At 37.1% G+C, this 12,948-nt stretch overlaps 1 protein-coding gene across 3 annotated transcripts in view; it reads right to left on the bottom strand.

Moving 5' to 3' along the window:
- CCNC (cyclin C) overlaps positions 1 to 9,613 on the bottom strand; it is a 31,696-nt gene extending 22,083 nt beyond the window's left edge. The window contains exons 1-4 of one of the 3 annotated variants that reach the window (XM_046675517.1): positions 9,383 to 9,613; positions 3,163 to 3,269; positions 2,193 to 2,277; positions 1,961 to 2,030 (exon numbers count right to left, since the gene is read on the bottom strand). In XM_046675517.1, coding sequence (XP_046531473.1) covers positions 1,961 to 2,030; positions 2,193 to 2,277; positions 3,163 to 3,269; positions 9,383 to 9,414 — 294 coding nt within the window. In that variant the 5' untranslated portion in view covers positions 9,415 to 9,613. The remainder of the gene's footprint in view (positions 1 to 1,960; positions 2,031 to 2,192; positions 2,278 to 3,162; positions 3,270 to 9,382) is intronic. The other 2 variants (XM_046675516.1, XM_046675515.1) reach the window with 2 other exon arrangements.
- Positions 9,614 to 12,948: the final 3,335 nt, after the last annotated feature.

Genomic DNA, 12,948 nt, shown 5'->3' with positions numbered 1-12,948 from the left:
GCTATAACTAAATATGAAAGAATACACTTTTTTCCCAGGAATAATTCTTTATCCAAAATTCTTTTTTTTTGAGAAAGATTAGCCCTGAGCTAACATCTGCTGCTAATCCTCCTCTTTTTGCTGAGGAAGACTGGCCCTGAGCTAACATCCGTGCCCATCTTCCTCTACTTTATATGTGGGATGCCTACCACAACATGGCTTGCTGAGTGGTGCCATGTCCACACCAGGGATCCGAACCAGTGAACCCTGGGTCACCAAAGCAGAACATGCGAACTTAACCGATGCGCGACCAGGTCGGCCCCTATCCAAAATTCTTAAAGTGAAAACTTTCACTCAGTAAATTACAAAACAGGGTTCTACTCAGTAAATCATATAACAAAAGACATTTAACAAACAAGACAAATTAAAAGCCCAAGTTAATATCAAGAGTAGAAGACTACAAAGATTTTGTTTTGGTTTCCCATACTGGTTGTGCTTAAGATACATAAAATTACATGATAATATTTGGGAAAACCCACTCCAATATATAGGCCCTTTATAAACACTTTCTCTTCCATTAAAGAACTTAACAACAACGACAGAGCTGGATCTGCCTCCTTAAACTACCACTTAAAATTAGAAAACCTTAAACCTCTAGAAAGCTTTTCTTAATATTATTCTACTACAGTCAACTCTCGTTTTAGGTAATAGTTGGGAAAGATGTCGTGGATAATCCTAAACAACGGCTAAAACAAAACTGTATCAAAACATGTAACAAATGGAATGTAAACTTACTAGGTTAAGAATATGTTCAATATTCAAGAATATAATTACTATTCTAAAGACATCATCCAAAAATTGAAACATAACATAAAGGTTTCATAACACTAAAGATTACATTGATTAGTTATGGAAACCAGCCAGCATCTGCTATAATTGTCTGAATTTTAACTGAGCTCTCTCAAAAATACTGAAAAGGTAAATAAGCTTAGGAGAGATTTGGTCTCAGCTGCAAGTTCCCATCTCTCTTCTCTCTCCCTCACCTAATTTTTCTTCCCTCACTACCCAAAATAGTTCTTTTCAGAACCTATGTAGCCATAGCCAGCCCTAATCCCTGCCTTCCCCCTTGCTTTCCCTACGGCTTGGTAGGAAAGCCAATCATCAGGAGGCAGGGAGGGACGACAACAGGACATAGAAACCATATGGAGGAGAAGAGCGACATTCTCAGGTTATAGTAGACAAGCCATGGTACTTATAGAAGACTACTTAGTACCAAACAATAAACGTCTTAGAAGCAGCAGAGCAAAGCAGTTGAGAACATGGGATTAGAAGTTAGACCTGGGGTTCAAATACTGGCTCTGCCACTTACCAGCTCTATGATCTTAGGCAAGTTTCTTAATTTCTCTGTGCCTTAGTTTCCTCCTTTATAAAATGTGAATACTGAGCCAGCCCTGATAGCCTAGCGCTTAGTTTGGCGTGCTCTGCTTTGGTGGCCAGGGTTCGGTTCCCAGGTATGGAATCATACCACTTGTTTGTCAGTAGCCATGCTGTGCCTGCGGTTCACATATAAGAACTAGAAGGACTTACAACTAGAATATACAACTATGTACTGGGGCTTTGGGGAGGGAAAAAAAAAGAGAGAGGAAGATTAGCAACAGATGTTAGCTCAGGGTAAATCTTTCCCAGCAAAAAAAAAAAAGAATGTTCCTACTGTATATCCCATAGTTTGTTATGAGGATTAAGTCAGTTCTTCTTGTAAAAGGACTAAGAATAGCTCTTGGTACTCAATAAGTGCTAGATAAGTGTTTGCTAAATGAATATATAAAATAAAGATATGCATATATTTGATTTTGTATAAATTTCAATATTTTGCACAAATCATCATCTGTTATTATTTTTACACAGGTAATGTCAAAACTGGGGCAGATTAACCAATGTGCATTGACTATACTTTGATGAAGAACAGAAAATTATTTCATACCTCCACTTTGGATGCCAAAAACACACATGTAGGAGCCATTAATACAGGATCTATACTTTTCAGAGAATATCTAAAATATGATAAAACAAAGGTAAATGTCATTCATATAGAAACACATGGAACAAAACATGATAACTATGGCAAACACATGATTCATTTATACTAAAATTCATCAACATCAGGTAAGAATTTCAAACAGGTATAACATAGTCCCAAAATAAAACAGCCCTACCTGGCATAGAATCTCTTGAAATAGACTGTAGCAGTGGCAATAACTTGTTGTCTTAATTTAAGATGTTCACCTAATGCTTGGATAACTAAAAGGAAAATAATAAAGTTTTTAAATATATCTTCTGGTATCATTATAATATTAACACTCAACAATAACTTCCATGTGGTTAAATCATGACTATATTCATTTTTAACAAAGAGAAAAACTTACACATGCTGTAAAGCTCTACTTGGATCACAGTGGTCCAGTAAGAGAATTTGCAAATTTGTTAAAAAATATATAGGTTCACATAAACAACAACAAAGAGAAATTGCCCTATAGCAAAAATTATTCTTGCATTAAGGAGGCTGAATGATAGGTATTTCCCCTGTATCTTATAAGTATTTTCAATGCTTTTCATACTATCTTTAGAATGAGTAAGAATAAAAAGAAAATATCAGACACCTATCAAACTTGTTATAATTATTGCTTTATAAAGTTTATTTTAAAAATCCATAGGAATCCTCAAAGCAAGAGAGAAGCAGGACTGCAGAAGAGTGAACCGAGGGTTAGAAAGATCATGTGACAAAGCTCCATGTGGCACAGCAAGGATCTGCTGACTCTAAATCCCCTTTCCTCCAAAGCAAACCTGTAAGACAGGACTGACCAATGCAGGATGTCAACCCAAAGAATCATTTTTCCTCAAAGCCTTTGCTTTAACCGATCTTAAACTGGGTTTAATAATGCATTACAAAGGCTTGAGGAGATAATTAACGCTTTAAAGTTGCCTTGAGTGTCTCTGACATAAGATTCACCAAATATTTTATTTAGATCACTAAAACAGAAAGATAAATGATATAAGTTGTAAAAAGAATACATGTGTAAGTGAAAATATTAAGTAGGGACTAAAAGAGTTCATCACAAATCAGTACAAAAAATTTTTAATTCAGAGGTAAGCAACCATAACATTTCAATTAAAAAAAAGGTTTACCATTTGTAAAAAATATTTGTAATTTCCAATATTCTTCTTCTGAGAGAAACTTTAAGTCCTTTTGGCGTTCCTTTAACAGATCTTGTTTATCCAAAATCCATTGCAAACTAGAAGAAGCAAAGATTTTAAGACATGCTATAGAAAATCAACTAACAAAGTAACAGAAAACATCCTAAGATTGAACAGATTAACATCCTCAAAAGTAAAAATTACAAGTAACCCTGAAAGACAGTATTTTTCACATTTCATGAAACTCTGACAGGGACTGATCTCACTAACAAATGTAAATATGCGCTGAAAAAGATTCTGCTGTAATCTTTTCTCTTCCTTCTCAGTCTCTCCCTTTCTCACTTACTAGTGTATACTATATTTCATTGATTCTAAGACTCTAATATCATGATGCATCTTACAGAGAACTGATTGGTGGTTACCAGAGGGAAAGGGGGGTGGGGAACAGCGGGGTGGGGGGCAGCCAGGGAAAGGGGCACATGTGTATGGTGATGGATGGAAACTAGACTTTTGGTAGTGAACATGATGCAGTCTATATAAAGGCTGAAATATAATAATGTACACCTGAAATTTACAATGTTATAAATCAATGTGACCTCAATAAAATAATTTTTTTATTTGTTTAATGTTCAATTTATGAAGCTCATGAATCTAATACCCAAAACTGAAAACCAATTTTTCTTGGGGCCTTTAAACATTGACTACAAATTTATTAACCATATCGTTTTAAACAATTTAAACTAACTCCATTTATATATTTGAATGATCCCTTTCAACACTTCAAAACCTTAATTTATAAACATATAAAACAAAAATTACAGAACTTACTTCTACAGTTTCACTTAAATCTACTCTAAAGCATCAATATCATGGGTTTAATGCCTTTCTTATTTCTGTAATTGTTTTTCTGTGCTTGCTTTGATATACCCTCGGGGTTTTAGTATTACTATTTTTATTCCTTTCCTTGCGTCACAAAATTCTTAGCAGATCCCAAAGAAAAGATTACCTTATCAGAACAGCCTAGATCGATGTGACCTCAATAAAATAATTTTTTAAAAAAATTTAACAATTGTTGCCAATCCTTTTTTTCCTTCTTCTCTCCAAAGTCCCCCAGTACATAGTTGTATATTCTAGTTGTGAGTGCCTCTGGTTGTGCTATGTGGGACACCACCTTTGCATGGCCTGACGAGCAGTGCTATGTCTGTGCCCAGGATCCGAACCAGCAAAACTCTGGGCCACCGAAGCAGAATAAGGGAACTTAAGCACTCTGCCATGGGGGCGGGGTGGGGGGAGGCCTGCCTTAGCAATTTAGTTGACAGTATGTTTACTCTTTCTTGGTTATATATAAAATAACAGTGAAATTATTTGGCACAAATTGATGGTACCTTAGATTTGATGAAGCATATCTTTTCCCAGTTGTTCATAACTGGAGCATTTATTTCCCTACTTCATAAATTCCAATCATGTTAAAAGCTGTTTCAGAATTTCTAACACTGCCTCCTCCTCCTACCTAGTCTCGTCTATTTTTAACCAGAGATATGAAATTGACATGACCCCAAAAAACTATTCTGCGCCATGCTTTTGTCACTCAGTATGTACTGGAAGTCTTTTTATGTCAACAAACTTTTTATTCAGCATCTTTTTAAATTGCTGCACAGCATTATGAATGGATCATTATTTATTTGTTAAACCCTACTGAGAGGCATGTAGGTTATCATTTTTTCACCATTACAAGTAATGCTTTAATGAATATTTTTGCATTCATTCTTGTATATTTGAGTAATAACATATTTGGAATAATTTCCTAGAAGTGGAACTGATGGATCAGTTTTGCTGATAACTTTGATATACACTGTCAGTTTGTCTTCCATAAAAGTCAAACCACTTTCCATTCCTATTAACAGTACATGAATCTATCTTAAAATATTTAACTTTATGGGTTACTGCCAATCTTTTATATACTTTACAACTTAAAGGCAAAGTAGTATCTGTGTGTGTTTCTATTGTGTTTTTAATTCTGAGGTTAAACATTTTTCCATGCCTTCATTGGCCAAATACAGTTCTTCTTTAGTACACTATAATTCTAATATGACCATTTTTCTAATGGGATGGTCATCTTTTAATGATTAAGAGATTCTTCTGATCTAAAATTTGTATCTATGGATTATAAATCATTTCTCTGTCAAATATACTGCAAACATTTCCCAAGTTTAGCATGATCTCTCAATATTTAATTTGTAATACAGAAATCTGAATCACTTATTTACTCAAATCTACGCATATTTTACTTTGATTTTATGCTTGTCACACATGGGAAGGCCTTCCCTGACACAAAATGATAAAAAAAAAACCATCCCCTTGTTTTCTAATACCTACGCTTCAAGCTTTGTTTTTTCAATTTGATCCATCTGCAACTTATTTTGGTACAGGATGTAAAGCAGGGATCCAGCTAAATTTTTTGTCAAATGGTTATCCAAATGTTGCCCAAGTATTTCCTGATGGATAATTCTATCATTATATTTGGATCTTCTTTATAATTTAACTTTTTTTCTTATTCCTATGCCATGACATTTTAAAACATATAAAATTAAGTAATTAAAATCTGGTATGGAAAATACCCACTTGCTACTATTCTTCAGAAAATTTCTGGCTCTTCTGTTACAATTATTATTCTAAGACCTAAACTTTAGAATCATTACGTCAAGTCCCAAAACAAGAAATCCATTCAAAATTTTGTTGGGATTGCATTAAATTTAAAGATCAGGGGCCAGCCCCATGGTGTAGTGGTTAAGACCAGCAAACTCGACTTCAGCAGCCCAGGTTTGCAGGTTCATATCTCGGGCGGGGAGCTACACCACTAGTCAAACCATGTTGTGGCAGAGACTCACATACAAAATAGAGGAAGACTGGCACAGATGTTAGCTCAGGGACAATCTTTCTCAAACAAAAAAGAAAAAAAAAATTTAAAGATCAATATAGGAAGAAATACTACCTTTACAATACCAGAATTCAAACTTCATTTATTAAAGTCTATCTTCCACTACAGAATTTAAAATTTTCTTCCATTAGTTTCCATACATTTCTTAAGTTTATTCTTGAGTATTATTTCCTATTGCAATTGTAAATTATATTTTTCTATCAATCATTTAAAAGAAAGCTTTCTATTTCTACATTTTGTAACTGGTCACCTTTTTAAACCTTTATTACCTCTACTAATTTTTCAATTAACTGAATTTTCTAGTTAATTTAATCTCCACATATTGATAATTTTGTCATTCTTTTTATGTCTCATTCTCCTATCAATTGCACTGAGCAGCATAGTCAGAACAATGTTAAAGAGGCACCCTAATTTTCCTAATGTTTCACCAGCAAATACTTCTTGTTGATGCTTTGATTTGTTTTTATTATGTCAAGGAAGTATCCTATTTCTGTTTTAGTAAGAGCTTTAGTCAACAGATGTTGAATTTTATTAGATGTCTTTTTGGTGTCTTCATTGTTTATTAATAGATTTCCCAATATTGACTATACTTCTACAATAAAACTACCATCATTTTTTATACTTTTAATATAATGCTGGACTCCATTTGGTAATACTTTATGATGTTTGCATCAATATTCAAAAGCAAGACTGTTTTTAGTGCTACCTGCGCTAGATTTTATCAGCTTTATCATGGCTTCATAAAGCGAACTGGAAAGCTTTCTTTCCCTCTGTGTGAACTGGAACAATTTAAATAGTAGATTCGCTTGGAAAGTGGGGAAAAAATTTACCCATGAAATAACATAGGCTTAGAGCATTTTTTAAGGAGTAGCTCTACGGTAACTTTCTTAATTTGTTCTGGCTTTCAAATTTATTACCATGGAAATAACCCAAAGGTACATCTGGGTTTATTTACTTTTCTCATTCCAAATTTTGTATTTTTGTATCACTCTTTTTTACCTTGATTCAACTAGCAGTAGTTTCATCTACTGTCTGCTTTTCCCCTCCAAAGAATCAGCTCTTTATAACTTCTATTTTTTTCCTTTTAATACATTAATATCAGTGTTATTTTATTGTCGCTCTTTCTGTTTTTCTTAGGGTTATTTCACTGTTTCCTTTTTAATATTCAAGTAGAATATTTGATTTATTTTTATTCTTTCTCATTTATTTAAGATGTTAATTTTCTTATAAATTTGGCTTTGGCTACAATTCCATAGATATGGATATATACTGACCTCGTTATGTTATTTCCTAGATATTATATAACTGTATTTTCAGTTACCTCTTTGATACAATAAAGCATCCAGAATTGGTTTCGTAGTTTTTATTTTTGTTACCTGTTCATTAATTCACTCAACCAACGCCCTTCTAGTTTTACTCCATCATGGTCAAAGAATGCGTTGTGTTCTACTTCAACTTTATCTGGAAAATATTGTGATTCACTCTGTTCCAGAATTATTATTAATTTCATCTCTACAGTCATTTTATGCTTTTAAAAAGATAAATTTCATGTAGTATGGAGCATAAACCAAGAAGACACAAATACTGCATTTCAAGTATAAGATCACACTGATTGTAGGATTCATTTCATGTGCTACTAAGAAAAAAATTGCCACACTGACTTCAGAAATGTTAAAATGTGCAACTTAAAGCCATGAAATACAGCATGTTTCATGTCAATTTTCTCCTTTCACCAAAATCACTTAAAACAATATCTTTCATAATCTTTTTGTTTTGCTTTTCCAGAATTGATTGTCATGTCTTTCATACTTGTTACCTTTGACAGAGCATGGATTCCATGATCCTCAAGGGATCTGAGTGGGGCAAAGTGGTCCCTACCTCCAGGACTATTTGAATTGGGTGGCAAGGCGAGTTTCAAAAAAAACATTTAGTATTATAATAACTTTATACTAGAAAAGTGAAAAAACCATTGTTTTTATAAAGTGGATCCTGCCTCCCTTTTGATAAGCCTTTTCATTAAGCCTGTAGTAAATGAAAGCATAATGAGAACGCTTATCAAAAGGCGGGCAGGATTTTTCTTTTACAAAGTTGAAAACAGCTATAACTTCTGACAATGAACAGCTAGCTACCTGTTAATTCTCTCAGCTTCTTTCAAAGTTTATCAGCATATCTCTTATCCACTACCTAAAGTGTATTTTAATCTTGCCTGAGCAAATATTTCAGAGTGAACACAGTGTAAAACAAAAATATCACCAGAAAGCTTCCATAGCATTTCCTCTCCACAGAATCACTTTATAGTAAAAGGCAAACCTGCTTTTCTAAAAATAGGTTTCCAAGCCCACTGGGTTTTTTTTTTCGTGCAACGGGCTACAAAAAAGATGAACAGAAATTCATCTTCACAGAACCAAAATTTAAGTTAGCTACTAATGCTCTCACTGAAAATTATTTACACTAAAGTATCATCTTCATCGGATTGTTCATCTTTCACCTGTCCAGTGGAAAGCCTAGGCAAAGTTCAACTAGTGCTTGCTTAAACAAATATATTTAGGGGAAAATGTTTTTAATATCACTCTAGCTCTTCCATGGTCACTGACAAAAACAAAAGCTTATTCATGAAAAACGTTCAAGAAATCGGCAAAGTCACCGGAAAATACTCTTTTAAGATAAAACATAAGGCAGAGACTAACAAAATGGATACACTCGGAGAGCACCTGCCCTATACCTTACCAACATAAAACCCCATCTAGGCATAAGGTAGTGGCAGACAGCGGTCAGTGAGCAGAAACAAGCCTGACTCCCTCCTCTCCTCGGAATAACATCAAATCCACTCAACATACAGGGTGAATGACAAAGGACTACGACGCCGATCCAGACGAGACCCCAGGCAAAAGAGAACCACAACTGTCCCGAAGAGCCAGCCTCACAGTCCGGAGCTGTGGCACCCTTCCCATACCTGTGCCCATCCCATCCCTCCACCCCCCTCCAGGCCTAGCTAATCCGAAGTTAAACTCCCGAACCTTCCTTCCTCGCAGACGGAGCCCTCTGCCCTGACCCTTCCCGCTCACGGATCCTTCCCCCATAAACTCGGCCAGGGGGGCTGAGAGGGAAACTGCCAGAGAAAAGCGCATCCCGCTTCCGGCCGCCGCCGCCTCCCGAGAGACGCCGCGGCGCTCGGACAGGGGCCGGGATCCAGGCCAAGGGGAGTCGCAGGCCCCGTCCTCACCGCCCCGCAAAGAGCCAGCCCCGGGCGAGAAGACGGAAGATCACACTTACTAATGGGAGCTCTGCCAAAAGTTCCCTGCCATGGAACACAGCCTGCCCTGATAAAAAAGCACCAGCCGGCGGAGTGGCCCGCGGAGCGACCATAGACCCAGCACGCCCGGTAACCGCGCTCCTCGATCTGATCTGCTCGGCTCCGCTCCGCCGCGGCGACGGTAAGAGGAAGAGGATGGCACCGTATTCTCCTTGACGCCGGCCGGCAACACTCTACTGCGTAAACCCGTTCCTACGGAGAAAAGTTCCGCCCTCCCCGCGCCCTCCCCGCCTCCCGCGGTAGGAAAGGAAGCCGGAGGGGCGGAGACAGCTTGTGGGCGCACTGAGCTAGGAGACGAAAACTGGTGCTCCCGAAAACTCGCCGCGGTCGGGAGGCTCTCGCGAGAGCTACGCGCAGATGGCGGCCTAGAGCCCGCCCGCTTCGGGCCCCTGTGGGCAGGACTGTCTCGTGGAGTGGGGATGAAATGGGAGAAGCAGCTTTATTCGTGGTTTTGTTATTCCATCTTTCAGGCCTCCACAGCAGTACTATGGCATTGAATTAAAGTACAAGGTTTTCTGACTTCAGTTCTTTCTCCTGCAATTGGAAAGAAAAATAAAGATTATTTTGGCCTCAAGGACCTACCAAAACCTACCGGCACCAACGGAATACGTTCTGAATGGGATTCTTTTGGAGTGAAGCATAAACTTTTAGAGCAGCAGGGTTTTCTTTTAATGCCAGAGAACCATCAGTTTTGCAAAACAGCTAGAAACATTTTCTTTATTACGTGTATATGTATGTGTATACATACACACACGTATATGTTCGCGTAAATGTACTAAATAGGAACATACAGCCAAAATGGAATAGTTTAATTTTACGACGTGAAATAATCTGTATTTCCTCTTTCTGTTATCATTGTGACATTGCATTTATTGTAAAACTTCTAATTATTTTTCTAAGTAATTGGACTCAGTTGAAAGTTGTTCATAGGATATCAGTGTTCTGAAGTAGCTTAAGACCGTATTTTTCACACTGTGGGTGGAGACCAATTAGAGTGTGGTGAAACTGAGTATGATAAGCATTTTCCTAAATGAAATAAAATATCAGGTATGTCAGGAATAGCAAGGGTATTATTTAAAAATTTTATTTAGTTGTATATGCATACATATACTAGGTCAAGATGTGAAATGAATCTCGGTATCTTAACGTAAAAGTATTCTATGTCACATATCACTCCCAAAAAGTCCCATAAAGTCTGATGTGAATTAGACTGCTCTCCTTGGTGCTTGTCCTCCAGATCTTCAAGGATCTAGTATGTTTCCATGTTTCAACTACTCCGTCTTCGTTCTTTGCCTCCAGGCTTAAAATCTTTTTAGAGAGAGTGCAGAGGACTCTTGTTGGCTCTTACTCAGTGTTAAGAGACTTGGACCAGAAAGAACACAGTCACTTCCTCTCAGGACCCACTGACCAGAACAGGCACATGCCTCTAACTTAACTGCGAGGGAGGCTGAGAAATGTAGGAACCACGTAGCATACTTGACAAATACTACTGTCTCTACTCTGCAGATCACAGTCAAAAAAGTTTGAAAGACAGTAGCTTAAGAAACACGAGGCCACAGGCTACTTAACAGAGGTTCAGAATTTCTTCATCTCAGTGGTTTTTTGTCAGCCTGACACCATCCAGAAGATAACAAATTAGTGTCATTAAATGTTTTGTTGTTTGTGCTCGTATTACACTTTGTTTCTACCACGAGACTGGCATTGTGTTTCATACCTAATTCTGCACTCTTCTTCCCACAAAACTGTGAGTCCCTTCATCTTTGTAACTCCATTAGTTCAGGGCACAACATGTGTTAGGCACAGCAGATAGGGTATTTGAACCTGAACCATATAATTGAAGTGGGAGGGGTACTTAAAGAAAAAGACTGTAACATTATGGACACAAAATTGGATTGAGAATTATTTAGAATGCAAAAAGAAATCACAAAAAAATTATTAGATCCTTGAAGATTTAGGTCCCTTTTTTCTGTGAGCTCTTTTAGGCAATTTACCAGAAATGCTTCATAGAAATGCTTCCTGTCTGCAACCTGGTTTCTGCTTCCCACCCAGAACTCCAAATACCCAGCAGCTCCCAGTGCTTCCAGTGGCCATGCAAGTCAGGGGCCTGAGCTTAGGCTTCATTAGTTTCAGGGTAAATCATCTCTGAGGGTACCCTATTAATGTAGGTTGAATTGAATTGATTTGAACCAGAATGAACTTTGGTTAAGGATACCTCTGGTGGAACAGAGTAATTTTAAAAAGTTGTTAAAATGCCTAGATATCCCAGCTTACCTGGATGCAAAAGATGATAAGCCATGTAGATTTGCTTCTTTTTGATGATAGTTTTTTGAACTTTTCTTTATAATATTAGGCGTATTATTTCTCAGTCCTCACTGCTCGCATAGTTTAAATTTACTGAAATCAGTCAATCTTGTCTCTTCTAATTTTTTCTTTACCTATTTTTCAATAAATTCCTGATGCTAATGTTGATTCTCCGGTGACAAGAAAGCATTGATCTTTTTTCTTACAATGCTTTCTCCGGCTGCATGAATACTATTTCTCAGAAACTAGAGGGCAAAGTTTAGTGGTTCTATCAAGCTTATTTAGCTAGTTAGTGGCAAGAGCAGCTGGAATCCACTTCTGATTCCCAGTGCACTCTTCACCCAACTATGTAGTTTCAATAAAACTATAATGACTAAACTACTGTAAAGACATTATCCCAGGTTTGTAATTGAAGTTTTTCCTCCCAAACACTATTATTGGAGATCTTCTCACTTTTGATTAAATTGTTATTGTAATTTGCTTTGGTGCCAATAGTCTTTATTGTAAAAAAGTCTTCTCCTCTATCTAGTCATTCACTGTGCCTCCCTTTATTTTAATCAGTGGATACCTGTACTTGTTGAAGATGGCTAAACCTCTAACTTACAGTAAAACATACTAGTTAAGAACTCAGTCTCTAAACTAGACTAATCGGGTTCAAGTAATAGCTCTACCACTTACAGTTGTGTAACTGATACCGAGGAATGAGCTTGCTCTGCTCGCCGAGAAGTAAGCCAGGTAATCACAACGAATTAGAGATCGAGAAAGGAAGTTTAATTAGATTAACTGGCTAATCGGAAGATGGATGACTAATATCTCACAAATTCTTATTCAAAAATTACAGAATCTTGAGGCAGTTATATCAGGAAAATGGGCAGTAAGGAGGGAGTCCAGGGATGTTGGTCTCCAGGAGTGACGGGCTCCAGGCATCACATTGTTCCATTCTTCTGTCCCCCGTGATGGATACCTTGTAGATGTGTTTCCCATTTGTGGTCCGTCTCTTCCTGGAGAGAAACTCATAGAACAAAGTTTTCACTTATCTATCGGGGAGTACATACATAAGCAGAGGCCATAAATCAGGAGAGCATGGGAATTTTTTTTAGAGTGTATGCAGAGTAGCAGTAGTCACATAGAGGAGGGGCTGGGGCCATTTAGCATAACAAGATGGCCTCACTTATGCTCACTTACATAACTGTCTTAATCAGCTCAGATTACTGTAACAGAATAC

Source organism: Equus quagga, chromosome 11 (genome assembly GCF_021613505.1).
Source record: "Equus quagga isolate Etosha38 chromosome 11, UCLA_HA_Equagga_1.0, whole genome shotgun sequence".
Classification (NCBI taxonomy): Eukaryota; Metazoa; Chordata; class Mammalia; order Perissodactyla; family Equidae; genus Equus; species Equus quagga.
This window is presented reverse-complemented; position numbering and strand designations above follow the sequence as displayed.